This window comes from Podarcis cretensis (genome assembly GCF_951804945.1).
Source record: "Podarcis cretensis genome assembly, chromosome: 8".
Lineage (NCBI taxonomy): Eukaryota > Metazoa > Chordata > Lepidosauria > Squamata > Lacertidae > Podarcis > Podarcis cretensis.
Window position 1 is genome coordinate 40017019 of NC_137177.1, and position 17105 is coordinate 40034123.

Below are 17105 nucleotides of genomic sequence, written 5' to 3' on the forward strand. Positions count from 1 at the left end.
GGCCAGCCTTCACTGAGCATGTCTTACCAGATTCAGGAGGTGCCATCTTTGGTTCTTTGCAGCCATCAAGCCTGTTGGCCCAGAGCTTTTCAATGTATTGCTGCAACAAAATGAAGAGTAGTGGGACTTAAAAGGGAAAGCATTGCCAGGGGCCAGAGAATGGGCGATCCATTGAAGTCCCTGATCACAGAACTTTCAGGTTCAGAGACAGCACTATTACCTGGTAGGGGATGCATTTTTTGAGGTAAAGGACAGGAAGGGGGAGCAGATGGAAACGTCTCTTTGTAGCTCCTATCCCCCAGTTTGCAGTCTCAGTGCTATATGAAGTGGTTCTGTTGTGATCATGATGGAAGCGAGGAGAGGTGATTTCTGGCCTCTGTATAGCCCAAGCCTGAAGGGCTCCATCACATGAAGTCAGTTAGTCTAACCTTCACCTGCGCCCAAAGGACAAATACAGGGAGCCAGAGCAAAAGGTGGTGCAGGCTGACTTGGCAGCAGCCTGGCTGCACTCCCAAGAGGGAGAAGGAAGCAGGAGGGCTCCTTCATCCCTCCTCCTGGCTCCCCTTACTTTATCCTGGCAATGCGAGTGGAGCAGGAGACCTTGGGCCAACCCCCCTGTCCCCAGCTGATGCCTTCAGCCTCCGCAGGGCTAAGAGGCATGCTTAGACTTACAAACATACCTCAGCCAGTTCCCAGGATGGCTTGGAATGTTCAACATTTTGCAATGGGAGGATGTACAAGGGGACTGCGTGTTGTGAGCCCACAGAACATCCCAGGCAGGTGCTGGATTGGGCCTGCAGGAGCTTCTGGTTTTTGTTTTGTCACGGTAGGCTAGAAGAATGAGGAATCCTCAGAAAGTGATTGCCCTCTCTTCCCAGAGAACATTTCATGTCCTCACTGGTGATACCAGTATACCGTATTTTTTGCTCTATAGGATGCACTTTTTCCCCTCCAAAAATTAAGGGGAAATGTGTGTGCGTCCTATGGAGCGAATGCAGGCTCCTTGGCTTCAGCGATAGCAACGCAAAGCCTCCGAAGCGCAGAGGGAGCGCTCCCTCCGCACTCTGGAGGCTTCGCGTTGCTTTCGCTGAAGCCTGGAGAGCGAGAGAGGTTGGTGTGCACCGACCCCTCTCGCTCTCCAGGCTTCAGGGATAGGCTTTGGGTTCCTTTTGCTGAAGCCAGGAGAGCAAGACTTTCCTGGCTTCAGCAGAGAGGGAGAGCTGCACAGCGCCCCTTCAGTGAAGCGGGAGGAGAAATGGAAGGGGCTCCATTTCTCCTGCCGCTTCGCTGAAGGGGCGCTGAGCAGAGAGGGGGAGAATTTTATTTTTCTTGTTCTCCCCCTCTAAAAAATGTGCGTCCTATGGTCGGGTGCGTCCTATAGAGCGAAAAATACGGTAAGTCACAGATCTGCATGCACTTCTGTTTAATGGCAAGTAGAGTTGGCATGCTGGTCAGCTCCCTGCCTAGTCTTTTCACCAAGATTGCCCTTGGGCCACAGAAGGGAGGTGAAACATCTTCTGGCTGCTGCCCTTGGCCAGGGGGCAAAGGGCTGTTGGATTGGTTGCTGCAGCACCTCTCTGCCCAAGGAAGTATCAGCCCAGCACCAGATGGATACCACTTTGGGAAACAGTCTTCATCCAAAAACTGGGATAAACAGAGCTATATGGCTTAGGCCCAGGCTATCTGAAGGACCATATTCTCTCATAAGACCCTGCCCAGGCTCTGAGATCTTCAGGGGAAGCCCTTCTCTCAGCCCCACCACCTGCACTGGCACACTTGGTGGGGACACAGGAAAAGCCTTTTCAGTGGCTCTTCCCAGACTTTGGGACTCCCTTCCTAGAGAAGCCAGACTGACTCTCTTTGTTGTCCATCTGGCAAGTGAAACCCCTTTTTATCCTGACAAGCCTTTGGGAACTATTTTTTAAGGAAAGGGCTTTTAATAGTGCTGTGTGGTTTTTGCTGCATTTTAATAGGTTTGTTTTTGCGTTGTTTTAATTCTATTATAGTTTAATTACTTTTTAATTATCTTTTATATGTTTTTAGCTTTTTGTATTTTATCTGTGTTTTAATTTGTGTAAGCTGCCTTGAGTCCCAGTCTGGGGGAAAGGCAAGGTTTAAATACAATAATGATGTACTGTACAATAAATATTCCACGAATGCTGCTGTGCAACTTGCTGTGCAACTTGCCCTTTTTAATGTCACGGTGGTGCCATTTGTTAGCCAGGGTGAGTCAGTGAGGGTTACAAGTCTGGCGTCAGCCAAGGACAAAAGCTTTCACACTGTTTACCTGCTACAGCTGCAGGTTTCTTCCAAGTGGAATGCAAGCAGTCATTAGCGACAAGGGTCACTTGCCCAGCCTGGTGGCCTCCAGATGTTTGGACCACAACTGCAAGTTGGCTGAGGCAGCTGTAGATAGGATAAAGTGGGAAATGGGAGCCCTATGGATGCTCTTCCAACCTCTTCCTCCCTAGGGGAAGGGGCAGAGAAGGTTGTCATTAACATAAGGCAGAGGTTTTCAACCTTTTTGAGTCCATGACTCCCTTGACCAACCTTTTTGAGTCCATGACTCCCTTGACCAACTCCCTTGCGGCACCCCCGTGGGGCTCAGGAGCCTAGTTGCCTGCAGAGCTGGCAGCCTCTCACCCTTTTTTGAACACCCTCCCTTGTGGAGTTTTCCCTCAGCCTCTTCTCCTCTCCCCTCTCCTTGGGCAGCCACTGCTGCTGCCCCTGCCCTAAAGAGAGGCACCTCCTCACACTGCCCCACAGGGGCGTGGGACTTGTTTGTCCATTCCCAACAGCAAGGGCTGGAGGACTGGCTGGCTAGGCTCCTTTGCCTGCTTGCTTGCCTATTCTGAGACTGCCTCAGCTCCTACACCCCCTGGCCAGCCCCCGAGGCACCATTCGCCAGCTATAGCCAGAGCTACTGTAACAAACAGCTGTGCAAGCCTTTGGGAGGCAGAGACATGAGAGGGCATCAGAGGAGGGAGGGAAGGAAAGAGGAACAGAGGCCAGTGTTGCCTGCGGCACCCCTGACCATCATTTGGCACACTGGTTGAAAACCACTGGCACAAGGTATCAAATCTACATATTATGTGCTGGTATTGGACTGCAGTTTCTTAATTCTTGCTTTCCTGATGCTACTGCATTTTTATGTTATTATACTTTACAATTGTTGGGATGTTATTTGCAATGTTTTGCTTATTGTTGGGAGCTACTTTGAGCTTAACTTTGTTGCTGAAAAAGTGACAGTCTTACATGAATTAAAATCAAATGTTGATGATGATGTCTTCCTGTGTTGTTTCCATGATTCTAATCAATACTTTTAAAATATCCAGCCACCATCTTACAGGTCAAATGCCCAGCCCTACAGCAGTGGTAGTGGGGTTTGGTGGCTAGCAATGGACTTAGTCTAGGTAGACCTTGGTTGAAATCTCAATTCAGTGAGAAACTTCATTTGGGCCAACTGCACTTTTTCAATCTCACATAGTTGTTGTGAGGATTGAAAAAAGATGAGCCGGGACGGGGGCTGAAGGGAGAACCACCACGTGCACCTCCCTGAGCTATTTGGAAGGGTGGGATAAATCTGTCCATCAAATAAAGCAACATACAGAGAAAGGCAACTTGGACTGCATTCACATTTAGCCTTGTTTGGTTTCCTATGTCCTAAAGGCAGAGAACAGGCCCACTGGCTATCTCAGACTGCCCCAACGTGGTGTTCTTTCCAGATGGTTTGGACTACAAGTCCCATCAGCCCCAACCGGCATGGAGACTGATAGGAGTTGTAGTCCAAAACGTGGAGCTCCACCAGGTTGGGCTAACTAAACAGGCCAAATCCTTTTCTGAGAATCGCGGTTTGTTTCATTTCATCTTTAAGTCCCAGAGCCCCAACCACAAGCAGATTTATTTTTCCTAGTCACATTTCTGGTGACTGATGAGAAGACCTCCTTCAAAAGGGGGAGGTCAGGGCCTTCTCCCCCAAACATGCAGCTATTACCCCTTCTCCCTGTGCATGGTGTTTGGCCTCTCTGAGCAGGAGGTGGGAATAAGGGGGAATAGCCCCTGACAAGGCCTCCAGTATGGAACTGAGATCACTGGCAGGCAAGAGCTTCATGAGCAGCTGAGCCTTGGGAAGGGAGAGCCTGCAGCCTTGTCAATGCTGCCTTGGTTCCTCCGCTGAACACTGGAGACACCAGGCCTGGAAACTCATTTGGACAAAAGAAGAAGAAATTGCCCATAAAAGGACCCTCCCTGCTTTCCTGAGCAGTTCCTGAGCAGACATCAGAGGGAAGGGGACCTTTCCTTTCAAAACATCCTGCTTAGCAGGCGACGGACGAGGTGACCCACCCAGGCCTTTTCAATTCAATCTGCCCAGCCTGCTGCAGAGCACAACCGGATGTTCTGCAAGACCATTCCTGGCCTCTTGGTCACCAGCTTCCTCCCCAGAAAAGGAACAGAAGAGGAATTTTCATGACCGGTGTCACTCCTGTAGTTACGCAGCATATCGTGAACTCACGACTTCAGAATGCAACAACTTTACCTGTGCGGACGTCTTTTAAGGATTCCAAGGGACAGCCAACTGAGCTACACAGATTTTTAATGAATATTAAACTGCTTTTTTAAAAAAGCAATATGAAAAATAATGAAGACAAACTCCATAAAAGTTAGTTCTATACAGTTGAGGTGTCGTGAAAGACAAGTCAGCAGGCCCTGCATGTGGACAGGCACACGGCTCTGGGTCTTGAGAGGCAACTTTGGCCAGACCCATCCCAATGATCCACTTCTGTCCTCTTTTCATGTCCTGGGCAACTGGCAGGATGGATCCAGGTCTAGAAAATGGCCTTCCCAGTGCCACTCTGTGTGTCCCATGTGAAACAGATAAAAAACAAACAAAAGCTTTTTTTGAGGGCTGCTCCACCGACAGTTCTTGCTCCACCTGCTGCAGCAGCCTCCCAATTTAATACAGTTTGGGGGCTGAGTGTGGAAAGGGCAATAAACCACACACACACAGTGTCCCACAGAACGGTCCCAAAGGAAAGCATTTCCAAAGTCTCTGTGATACCAGCTGTAGCTTATCTTATTGCCAATCATACCACTAAAGCAAATGGTGCTCATCTAGATCACAATTCCAGGACAGATCTAGCAGCGCATTTTGAATGCTCCTTCCACCAAATTCTTTTTTTAGTTGCACGTAAAAAACAAAACAAAAAACTTTCCTTCCATTTTGATAAGAGCCTAGAAACGACACAGAGAACCTTCCCCCCTACAGTGTGAAGCTTTGCTCTGGCTTTAGAAGACGTTTAAATATGTAACTGTTCCACCACACCCTCCCTCTCTGTCGCCTTTCATGCTGCCCTGGGACCACTCACACCACTGGCTTAGACAGCACCTTGAGAGCTCCGGTGTTTGGAGGAAATGAAAAGCCTCTAGCCCTGACGGTTTTGGACAACGGAAGCCAGGAAGAGGAGCACAAGGCATGGCTGCTCTGGGGCCTTCTCTCTCGGATGTATAAGGGTGAAAGACTAATCGGACCATCTAGTAGCTGGTTCCCTTCGACGTTTCCCTCTCTTGGATGTACGCTTGAACTGAACAGACGCACATAAGCAGAATTTCCCTAGGGATGGCACCTTAAGGGAAGCCGCGCCCACTAAGTCCATCTCTCACCATTTCACCTGCCTGGCTTCCCTTGCTGCGGAGTCCTGCCCTATAAATTCCAAGCAGCAAATTTCTTTGAATATCACACTCCCCTCTGCAGACACTAATGAATCATGAGGGGCAGGGGTGGGGGGGGGGGAAGATGAGGATCTGGATTTGGTTGGCAGGCTTAAGGAACATTCATCCTGACCCAAAAAACAGACACTGTGCCTGGAGCAGCAAAGCAGGCCTGAGTCACAGCTGGTTCCAAAGGTACACTCAGCCCATTCATAGGAGCAAATGGGCTGAATTGACCAATTGCTGAGCTCAGTGCTCACACAGAGGCCACCGCTGCTTGCTCTAGCCCTCCCCACCGCCTCCACTGTTCGCAGGTTGGTCTGCAAAGGAGAAGGAAAGGGTCCCTCCCACATGGCCTAGTCGCTCGCAGTAGCCTAAGCCCAGCGCCAACAGGGCTTGAAGGATGACATGAACCTTTTCCCGCCAGCAGGGGGAGATGCTCAGGGCAGGCAAGGTGTCACGGGGTACGTGCTGTCAGTGGAGGTGTGCTGGGCGCTGTGCTCCTGCAGGAGGCCCAGGTCCAGGAAGCGCTCCCCGCACCACATGCACTTGTAATGTTGCTCCCGGGTATGGACGCCGTGGTGCTTGTTGAGGTGCTCGCGCTGCTTGAAGGCCTTCTCACAAGCGGGGCACTTGTAGGGCTTTTCCCCAGTGTGGACCCGCCGGTGGCGCTGCAGGTCGGAGGCGTACTTGAAGCGCTTCTGGCAGTCTGGGCACTTGAGGGGCCGCTCGCGGGCTGGGTCGCAGCGGTGCTGCACGAACTCAGAGGAGGAAAAGAAGCGGCGCTCGCAGAGGGTGCAGCGGAGGGGCTTCTCGGCGCAGTGCGAGGCCAGCTGGTGCTTCTGCAGGGCCGAGGCCCGCTTGTAGGCCTTGCTGCAGGCCCCGCACTTGAAGGGCCGCTCGGCGCTCTGCACACAGCGGTGGCGCAGCAGCTCCGAGGACTGGCTGAAGCCCTTCTGGCAGGCGTTGCACTTGAAGAGGTTCTCGATGCCGTGGACGTGCTGGTGGTAGAGGAGGTGGGCCGGCTGCACAAAGCCCTTCTCGCACAGGGAACACTTGAACGGCCCCACCGGCAGCTCCTGCTCGGTGGAAGGCGCTGACGTGGCGGCGGTGCCCGCAACCGCCTTGTGGGTGCGGCGGTGGCGCATGAGGGCGTACTGCTGCTTGAAGCTCATCTGGCAGAGGTCGCACTGGAAGGGGCGCTCCGTGCTGTGGGTGCGCTCGTGCTGCCGGAGGTCCGAGGGGCGCCGGAAGGCCTTGTGGCAGGCGCCGCAGCGGAAGGGGCGCTCCCCGCTTGGCGTGCAGGGGTGCTGCAGCAGCTCGGAGGACTCCTTGAAATGCAGCTCACAGACGTTGCAGCGGAAGAGGTGGGCCTCCCCGGAGTGGGCGTACATGTGGCGCACCAGGTGGGAGCGGTGCTTGAAGGCCTTCTCGCAGACGGTGCACTTGTAGGGCCGTTCGGCGCTGTGCGTGCGCTTGTGGTGCACTAGGTGGGAGGACTGGCTGAAGCTCTTGTCGCAGAGGCTGCACTTGTACGGCTTTTCCCCGGTGTGGACGCGCTCGTGCCGCGACAGCTCCGAGAGGTGCTTGAAGGGCTTCTGGCAGATGGAGCAGCTGTAGGGCTTCTCCACGGGAGTCCGGTTGAGCGCGGCCGGCTGCTGCGGTGGCGCAGGCTCCTCTGGGGCTGCTACGGCAGCTGCAGCGGCTTTGTAGGTCTTCTCACAGATGGAGCACTTGACAGCGGCACTGCCATTGTGGACGTTGTGGTGCTGGGCCAGGGAGGTGAGCAGGGAGAAGCCCATCTTGCAGACGCCGCAGACGAAGGGCTTCTGCTCCACTTGCAGGCACTGGTGCTCCAGGAGATCGGTGGCCTGGTGGAAGATCTTCAGGCACTGGGTGCACTGGAAGGAGCGGTCATGGCCCCCCTGCAGGCACTGGTGCTCCTGGGGGTTTGAGAGGTGCCCCAAGTCGTGTCCACACAGCCCGCATTTTGTGGAGGGCTCTCCGCCGCCAGTTGGGATGGAAGTGTGGTGCTGCAGGCTGCTGGGCTCCGGCTGGAGGAGGATGCCGTAGACGGCACAGCCCAAGGGATTCTCCACCACAGCGCTGGAGGCGATGGGATGCTCCGGGAGGGCAGTGGTCCCAGCATGGTGCGGCGCCGGCGGTTGCTGCTGTGGGGGCTGCTGCGGCCAGCTTTCTGACATGCTGGGGAAAAGAAATCGGGGTTTCCACAATAAGGGCTTCAGCTTCTCGACTGAGGCGAATCAATTAAGGAGATCTGAGTTCGCAGCAGTTGCTCCCAAACCTGGAGGTGACAAACTCGTCGCACTGGGCGCAACAATTCCCCACCGCGGTACGTCTCAAACCAAAGCAGACACCAGCAGACGGGATATCCTAAAGGATGCAGGAGGCCTTTTGCCTGGCACCAGAATGGGTATCAAGGAAGGGAACCTGCAAGGAAAGACAGCAATTCAGACAAAAAGCTGCTTATCTCGCTTAAAAAGTATATTTAATCTACTAACAATTACCTCCCCACCACCCACAATTGCAGGGAGAACAAGCAAACAAAAAATTTATTTTAGGCCAGAGACCACAGGCTGGAGATTGCAGAAGTGTTTCTCCAACTATGGACAAACCTTTTTCCATATTGAAAGCTTATATTGAAAACTTACACAACCATTGTTCACAACTCTGCCATGCAAGTTCCAAATACGCGACTATACTAAAAAAAAAGCTCAGCAGCTTGAAGCAATTGCTACTGGAGAATTATCAACGGACACTTCCAAGGCTAGCCAGGAAGGCAGTCTTGAAGTTAGCAACAAAACACTCACTAATTAAGAAACGAGAACTCCCAAATGAGCAATCTGCAGATCTCTCCTGAAGGACCCACCCATTTCAAGACATCCTGCACTAAACTTTGGAAAATATTTTTTTTTTAAAAAAAAAAAAAAGCTTGGAAGCAAGCAGCTGTCCCCACTAACATTTTAACTCTAAGAGGAGGCCTATTTCACTCGGGGACACACACTAGTTGCAAGCAGCATAGACAGACATGCACATGATATATATGGAACAAAAAATTAGACAATACACGGACAAGAAGGCTCTCAGTGGCTACTAGCCACAATGGCTTTGGGAATCCCAATAAGTGAGAGTGCTATTGCATTTAGGTCCAACTTGTGGGCTTCCCATATGTATTTATTGAATTTATATCCTCGAAGGAGCCCAGAGTGGCAAACACATCCACAACATATAAACAAATGAACAAAACATCCTACTGTGCATCGATGGGGACACCACACACAATTTTGTCTTAAAGGTTTTGGTGCAATGGTTGGCTTTAGTGGAAAAGTGAGCTGAAAAACAACAACTGATGTCTGAGAGGGATCAAACTGAAAAGTACATCTGATGGCACGGGGTCCCCTCTCATAACTTATGTGACTCAACAGGAGGGTCAATTTATTTCACCTGCATCTCAAAAATCTATGTAGCTGGACAAGATTCCCAAAGATTGTTGGTCACTGGCTTGAAAACCAGAGCTAAATGAGACAAAAACATTATGTGCTTCTTGAAATGTGCTTTACATTTTTTTATTGTGAATCTGTAGAAAGCTATCCAACTTTCTCATTTTATTTGTGACGCTAGAGTTTGTGGAGGCGGGGTGCGATATCCAGGCTAAATTATGCCTTAGTTTCGGGTTTTGTTCCTGTTTGTTTTGTATTTTATCTGTTTGTACATCCTACAAGAATCTTTTGATGAACTTACTTTTTAAAAAAAATCTTAAAAGAGTTAAAATGTTATAAAAAGTTTCAGTTAAAACATAGTCACCTGGCTGGCCACTGAGAGAACAGGATATTAGACTAGATGGAGGTGTCCGGCCTAACCCAGATTCAGGGCTTATCTAATGTTGTTATGCTTTTTAAAAGACCTAAACAATCCCTTTGTGTAAGTCTATATGGCCAGGGTTCCCTTTTTCATACCCTTTTCAATCTACAGTCTGCCCAGGAGCATTTATATTGCTTTACCACGCTTGTTTTCCTTTAAAAACATCAGCCCTGGTAGATAATTTGATAATTTAGGTTGTAGGGCACACAGTGCCTGTGATGTCAAGAGAACTGAGTATTTTCTCAGTCCTCTCATATGCTTGGGCAAGTAGAACACACTCTGGACTCAAGCTAAGCTAGTAAGCCAATATATTGCAATGGCCTAACCTTCAGGCTGAGGATCTTTGACCTCTAGAACCTGATGCAGCCATATGAGCTTATTAAACATATTAGGGTAGCATATATGTTGCGGGGGGCGGGGGAGAGAAGAAAATGACTGATGGATCCAGAACCCAGATGTCTCATTTTCTTTTTATTTATTAATAACCTGGTAGTTTGAAATGGACCCTTTCCCCAGAGATCTGTGTGGCATTTTTTTTTTAAATAATATTTATTAAAGATTTTCAAATATAACAGAAAAAGAAAAACATCCAAATTTAAAACCTAATTTTCATTGGCATCCTTCCAGGACTTCCCCTCCCCTCCCCCTCTTGTATTCCAATTCTTTCAAATAGATTCAACAAATTCTTACCCCAAATTTTAAAATTATTTATCATTGACCCAATTTAAAAAATATTTTCCCATCCCCTAAAATCGACCTGTTCCCTTCCACGAGTTCCCCTCTTTAATATGCAATACAGATTAAAATAAACAGAAAAATAGAAAAAAGAATAAAATGTAATTTAACACCCTTTGGATTCCAAATTTCCCTCCCCCCTTTCCTGGTTGCGTTCCCAATGTCCGTCAATATCTACTGTCATCCTGGAGCTCCCACATCTAAACCACAGTCCTTCACCAGTCCGCTTTGCCGTCTTTTTATTAGTCTTTGCCGTCTTTTGGTCATCTTTGATTTCACATGTCCAATCTTGGAAGGAGTCTATCTTCCAACTTTGTCCAGTTCTTGTTATTCTTGTTGTTCTTGTTGTTCTCTCTCCTCCTCTTTTTCTTTTTTCCTGCTCTTCTGCACAAATGTTCTAATTCCAAAAAGCTTCTAATTCCTCTGCAGAGGCTTTGTTATTCAGGAACAAAACATTACGTCAAGTCCCTTCCATTCTTCAATAGATAAATCTATTGCCTCCTTTAGTGTGTAGACCTCTGTAGACAAAATAGTGTTCCATTTCTGCAGTTTCCCAGGAGATAAAAAGTCCTATTCAAATTCGATGCCAACAATACTTGTAGTGTCCCACAGCTCCTCTAGAGGGATTATAGTAGCTCAGTTTCCTTCCCAATCACACCCAACAGTCAAAGTAACTTATTATTCCTTGTTTTAAACAATTTATATCCAATTTGTAACAAATGTGACCAGCAAAGTCCTTGTAACAAAGTTCTCTTTTTGTTCTTCCGCTTTGACAGCTCCTTTGACAGCTGTCAAAACCTCTATTTCTCCTCTCCCGGCGCTCTTACGGATCGCTCCCGGGGTTTCCGGGGGGGGGGGTGCCTTTTAATTCACATTCCACTTTTCTCCTCCAGCCCAGTCTTATAATTTTCCATCGCGAAGTTAATAATTTTATCAAAAAAAGGTTGCACTCGATCTTAGTTGTCAAATCCTTTGCTTTAGCTCCTCTACAACAGGGGGGAGGCTGATGTCCTTTTTGCACCTCCCCCGCTCGCTCCGAATTTAAAAAGAATTTTTCCCCTTTTTTAATCCAAGTTCCAATTACTCACGGGTTATTCTTTTAAAGTCCAAATTTTCAATGGAAGAAGTCAGCGCTCTCCGTCGAATGGCATGCGGCTTCGCTCGGCAGGGGAAGCGGAGGACTCACAGCACCACCCCCCCCCGTCACCCGCTCCGCAGCCTTTAAAAAGGCTCCTTCGCGGGTCGGGGGGGACGCAAATGGTGCCCGCCGAGTCACCATGCCCATGGGTTTCAGCGGCCATGGTTTTTGAGGGTCCCCGCGTCGCCGGCGCGGTAGAACCCAGCCCCTGCCGAGCAGGCTCCCTCCGGAGCTCGGAGGGAGTCCGCCATTCGGCGATGGCGCCAACCCGGAAGACCTCTGTGTGGCATTTTAGTCTCAGTGGCACTTCTGGAAAAAAGCTGGTCAGCTTGCTGGGATGCGGAGAAGACACGCTTCTGGCTACAGTTTCATCCCTGCTGAACTAATAGTACACACCAATTCTTCAAGATCCATTTTCTGTTCCTAATGTTCAACCCTGCCATCATGTCCAAAGCAAGGAATACCCATTCCATCATGTCTCCCCCTCACTGATTTGGGGAGCACAACCAGGGGCTCTCCCAGGATCGACTCTCTCCTCCTCTTCCTCCTGCCCAGATCTCCATCATTCTGATAGCTCCTCGTTGTCCCAGGTGTTCAGCATGGAACACCTTTGCTGACCTGAGGCAGCCCCATCCACTTCAATTTTAACCTGAGGATTGTCATTTGTCCAGTTTTAACTTTAACTTATTTGAATTAATTTTGGGATGCATTTTAATAAATGGATTGCTTGTTTTTATGCATATTGTATTATTTATATGATGTTAGCCGCTCTGAGCCCGGCTCTGGCTGGGGAGGGCAGGGTACAAATAAAATATTCTTAATATTATTATTATTGAGTCAGCAACCACTGGAGCCTGGAACATCTGGAGCATCCCTGGTGGGCAAAGGCTGACCTATTTATATCCACACACAAAAATGCACATCTAAAGTTTTGTGATATTTGTTTTGTTTTTCAGCCCAAACCAGTTTACCCCAGAGTGACTAGGGAAACTCAGCCAGATGGGTGGGGTATAAATATTATTATTATTATTATTATTATTATTATTATTATTATTGAAAACTCTGGAAAACTGGGCTCTGCCCGAGCTGGAGCTTCAAAATACACTTTCCACTGATCACAATTCTCCTTTGCCAAAGATTGTCCACACTACTAAGTTATTTGCTAACCAGCACCATCAAGAGTCCATGGAACAGAGCTGGCTATAAATAAACATCCAGAAACAGGGCAGGATGTCACCAGGGACTGTGTGTACAGTTCAAGCTTCATCTCTCTGGACAGCAGCAAGCACTTGTACAAGCACCCTGCCACAAAATGGGTAACTCAAAGGCCAGGTTCACCTTCTCCATGGCTGCCATGGGATGGGTCAAGGCCGTCCCTCCAACCTGCCTGCCTTCACCTCTGTCTTTCCTGCCATAGCACAAAGGGGACAATCCATTTTGTACTGTGCTCAAGATTATGGTTTTTCGTTCTTTGAAGACCCTTGCACAAAGAAAATAAAAAGTTTAAAATTAATATAAAGAGGCAGCCAGGTAGACAAACATCATTTGTTGACAATATGACATCAGCTCTACAAACACTTAGCTGAACACTAATCAAAGTTGCATCTAGTATTTGCATAGCTATCTGGAAAGCACAAGATACAAATATGAAATAAATACCTACTGCATCTTCAGCCCATCTCTTGAACCCCTCTGTCTGCTGGATACCAGTTAACCAGACTCCCCCAGTCTGGTACGACCCGGATGTTTTGGACTACAACTCCCATCTGCCCCAACCATCACTAACCTATAGTCAGGACTGACGGGAGTTGTAGTCCAAAACTTCTGGAGGGCACCAGGTTGGGGAAGGTTGGTGTAAGCATGCAGGTGATAAAACTGCCCCAAGGGATGGGAAGAGCTCCTCAACTGTCCTCATGCCAATGAACAAAAAAGATCTGACAATACAATACAATGAGGGCAGGTGTGTGTGTGTTAAGATGGTTGTCCATGTAAGCAAGCTAGCAACAGCCAGGTATCAAGTGGTGGAGAAGCAGAAGCAAAATGTCCCACGGGAAAGAAACAATCCAAGAGGGGAAAAGCTCAAGACTCAAGCAAGCAAATCCACAGCCAAACTATAGGAAAGAAACCTTCCAGTTTGGTGAAGCAGAGCCACCTATCACAAGTTTTCTTGGAAATTGGTCTATCTGGGGACCAGCCTTAGAGTTTAAGAATTTTACTGTAAACTGGTGCCCTCCAAATGTTTTGGTACTATAGCTCCCATCATCTCCAGTGATCACATCTCTACTGAGCCCAAGGAAACATCCGTACACCCTGTTGCCAATCTACTCTCTCAAGGTGCATAAGACAAGACAGCAGCGTAACTGTGAACTCTCTGCTCCACTACCTTAAAACACTGGGACATTCAGGCAGACAAAAAAGTACTTTTTTCATGCAGTTTATAGTTAAAACTATGGAACTCACTCCCATGGGAGGCAGTGACGGCCACCAACTAGGGTGGCTTTAAAGGAGGGCTATTCTTAAGTTTTTAAAAGCAGCTCCATCTCCTCACTCAAGGGTACGATAATTTGGCCAGATTCTCTGCTTGAGCCTATCTTTAGAGAGATGCTCAGCTGCATACATCTGCCCTCTTCCAACTTACAGAGTATTTCACCTTGCCAGGTTTTGCAGCTCAGTGGCACAGCATCTACTTTACACACAGATGGTCCCAGATTCCCTCCTCCAGGTAAAAAAGGATCCCAGGTGGCATAGAAAGGTTCTTCTCTGCCAGAGACTTGGGGGGCTGCACCCACCCCAAGAAGCCAGATGTAGGCTGGACAGTCCAGAGCCCTTGTGTGGCTAAAGGCTGCTTCACTGGTCCTCTCCCTTCAGATTGCCCAGGGCCACATCCTGCCTAACATGACCGCAGAAATGCCCTGGTGGGTGACTGGGTTGTTAAGGGCTTCTCCACATTGCAGAGCCCATCGAGATGGTTCATCCTCATCGCCCTGCAAAGCAAAGGTTCCCCGCCCCCGCCCCCAGCCAAGATGCCAGCCTTGTTTTTGGCCAGGCAGGCGCCCCCCGGATGTTCCTGGTCGCCAACTCCCATCAGCCCCAGGCAGCTGTGCTAGCCAAAAACATCTGGAGTTGGGGGGGGCGATCTACACACCTGGAGGGCCGTATGTTGCCCAAGGCCGCCGGCCAAGAGGTTGCGACGAGGCCGACCGGGTCAGGCGAAGGGCTGCCTCGCCCCGCCGGCCCGGGAGCGCCGCCTTCACATGTTATCGGGGCGTCTCCCGTGCCGCTGGCCGGGCCTCGGCCTACTCCGTCCAAGGAGCAGGGCAGGCGGCCCCGCTCGGGGCCAGGAGCGCCTTTTTCCTTCTCCTTCCTCCGCCGCCCGCGGGGAAAGCGACCGCCACCCCGCTCGGCTCCGTGTGGCCGGCGGGGCAGGAGCTCCGGGGCGAGGAAAAAGGCGCTTTAGCTTCGCCCTGCCCAGCTTCCTCCCTTCTCCCCTACCTGGAGAGCGAGGCCCGGAGGTGTCTCGCGGCCTGCTCGCCCCGTCGGATCCCCGGCCTCGCGTAGCAGCAGTCCCAGCGGTGAGGAGAGGCGAAGCGCGGCGGCTAGGGGAGGGGGGGGCGGCGTCGAGCCAGCCGGAGGAGGTGAAGGAGGAGGCAGAGGAGGAGGAGGAGGAGGAGGAGGAAGGGGCGGCGTCCAGCAGGGGAAGAACCCAGCCGTGGGATCGGGGCCGCCCTCTGCCGGACCGCGCGGAGAACTGCGGCGCGCTACGCTCGGGCCGGGTGAGGAAGGAGGAACCGGGGGGAGAGGCCTCCGCTCCGTCACTTACCGGCAAAACTGTAGCCGATGCTGCTGCTGCTGCTGCTGGGATCCTTTGGGGGCTTCACCCATAGCAGGATTAGGAAGGCAGGCAGGGAAGCGGGGATCCTCTTTCGCACCCAGCCTGTGCCGTAGCAGCCAGTTGCAGCTGCGCATCCCCGACGCCAGAAGCCGCCAGGCCTCCAAATCCCCCGCCCCGGGTCACCAACAATAATAACCCCAAGGCAGGAGAGTTCACACGATGCGCCCGAAAGAGAGGTAGGTCCTCGCCTCCCCCCCCCCTCCGGCCCTCTTCCAGGATATTCCATTCATCTCTCCCTCCGCCCCCTCCCAGTAAGTTTGACAGTGGAACGGATTCCCTCAGAAGGTGAAGGAGTCTCCTTCATGGGAGCTTTTTAAGTAGAGATTGAATGGCCATCTGTCAGGGATTCTTTAGTTGCAATTCCTGGTGTCAAAGAAGGATAGAACTTTCTTTATGTATGCTACAACAGCAGCAAGAATACTTATTGCAAAGTACTGGAAGACACAAGATCTACCCACCCGGGAAGAATGGCAGATGAAGGTGATGGACTACATGGAACTGGCGGAAATGACTGGCAGAATCCGAGACCAGGGAGAAGAGTCGGTGGAGGAAGATTGGAAGAAATTTAAAGACTATCTACAGAAACATTGTAAAATTAATGAATGTTAGAAGGATGTTGAAATGAAGTTATGTGGTTTTAGCAGAAATGTTATAAGGGTTTAGGAAAAATTAGACTGTTGATTGGTGAAAGGAGGGAAAGTAAAGTTACATTATATTAAGATAAATTATAGAACAAAAAGTGGAAAAGATGGAAAGGATTTGCTGAAATAGTTAACTGAACTAGAATACAAAAAAGGGAGGTGTGAGGAGGTCAAGGATACAAGCAAATGAAAGACAAGTTATGGGAAGATTAGCTGTGTTGGTTTTTTTTCCTTCTTATTGTGATGCGTTGTTTTGTTCTTGTTTGATATGGTGTTTTTACTCCTTTTTTTGTAACCTTTAAAATTTTAATAAATATTATTTATTAAAAAAAAACAAATCCCCTGCCCCAGGTCAGCAACAATAATAGCCCCAAGGCAGGAGAGTTCATACGATGCGCCCGAAAGAGAGGTAGGTCCTCGCCTCTCTCTCTCTCTCTCTCTCTCTCTCTCTATTGCGGGCAAACCTTGTGGAGGGCGAAGGTCTCCTGCGCAGCGCCCGTGGGCCCGTTAGACCCGAGGCGGAGGAGCAGAACGGATGGCCTTGCCACGAAGTGGTCCAGAGGGGGAGAGAGAGAGAAGTGGGTGTGCAAGGAGAGCAAGTGTCAGTGGGGCTGTTGCGGGTGAGCATGGCTGGCTTCCAGCCTTCTTCCAGGATATTCCATTCATCTCTCCCTCCGCCCCCTCTCAGTAAGTTTGACAGTGGAACGGATTCCCTCAGAAGGTGAAGGAGTCTCCTTCATGGGAGCTTTTTAAGTAGAGATTGAATGGCCATCTGTCAGGGATTCTTTAGTTGCATTGCAGGGGGTTGGGCTAGATGACCCTTGGGGTCCCTCCCAACTTACAGTTTGATGATTCCGCCAAGCTTTCTGTCCCCTGCCTCAGCCTCAACAGTCATCCAGTCAGTTCCATGCCCATCTGACATTCTCAGGAGTCCTTAGGCTGCTGTCTCCCCACTCCAAACAGGTTTTGTTTCCCAAAGTTGTCTTGTACTTATGCCAACCTGGGGTCCATCCTCCCCCCCCACTTCAAACCTTGTTTGTGGCTGCTGGTGCCATGGAGCGCAAGCCCTTGGAGAACCAGTGTGGTGTAGTGGTTAGAGTGTCAGAGT

The 17105-nt window shown here is 50.0% G+C and overlaps 2 protein-coding genes across 6 annotated transcripts in view; both read right to left on the reverse strand.

Annotated features, from left to right (window-relative positions):
• Positions 1 to 17105, reverse strand: part of CNGB1 (cyclic nucleotide gated channel subunit beta 1) — a gene marked incomplete at its 5' end in the record, with an annotated part of 70572 nt that overhangs the window by 52413 nt on the left and 1054 nt on the right. The window contains one exon of the mRNA XM_079989385.1: positions 14957 to 15336. Coding sequence (XP_079845511.1) covers positions 14957 to 15336 — 380 coding nt within the window. The remainder of the gene's footprint in view (positions 1 to 14956; positions 15337 to 17105) is intronic.
• ZNF319 (zinc finger protein 319) lies at positions 4578 to 15531 on the reverse strand. 5 transcript variants are annotated; one of them, XM_079988425.1, is made up of 2 exons: positions 15285 to 15531; positions 4578 to 8160 (listed from the first exon to the last, which is right to left on the reverse strand). In XM_079988425.1, the coding sequence occupies exon 2, from the start codon at positions 7911 to 7913 to the stop codon at positions 6150 to 6152; it is 1764 nt and encodes a 587-aa protein (XP_079844551.1). In that variant the 5' UTR covers positions 7914 to 8160; positions 15285 to 15531; the 3' UTR covers positions 4578 to 6149. The 5 variants fall into 5 exon arrangements, with proteins under 5 accessions (XP_079844551.1, XP_079844549.1, XP_079844550.1 ...); XM_079988423.1 differs by lacking the exon at positions 15285 to 15531 and adding an exon at positions 14610 to 14626; XM_079988424.1 differs by lacking the exon at positions 15285 to 15531 and adding an exon at positions 13251 to 14424.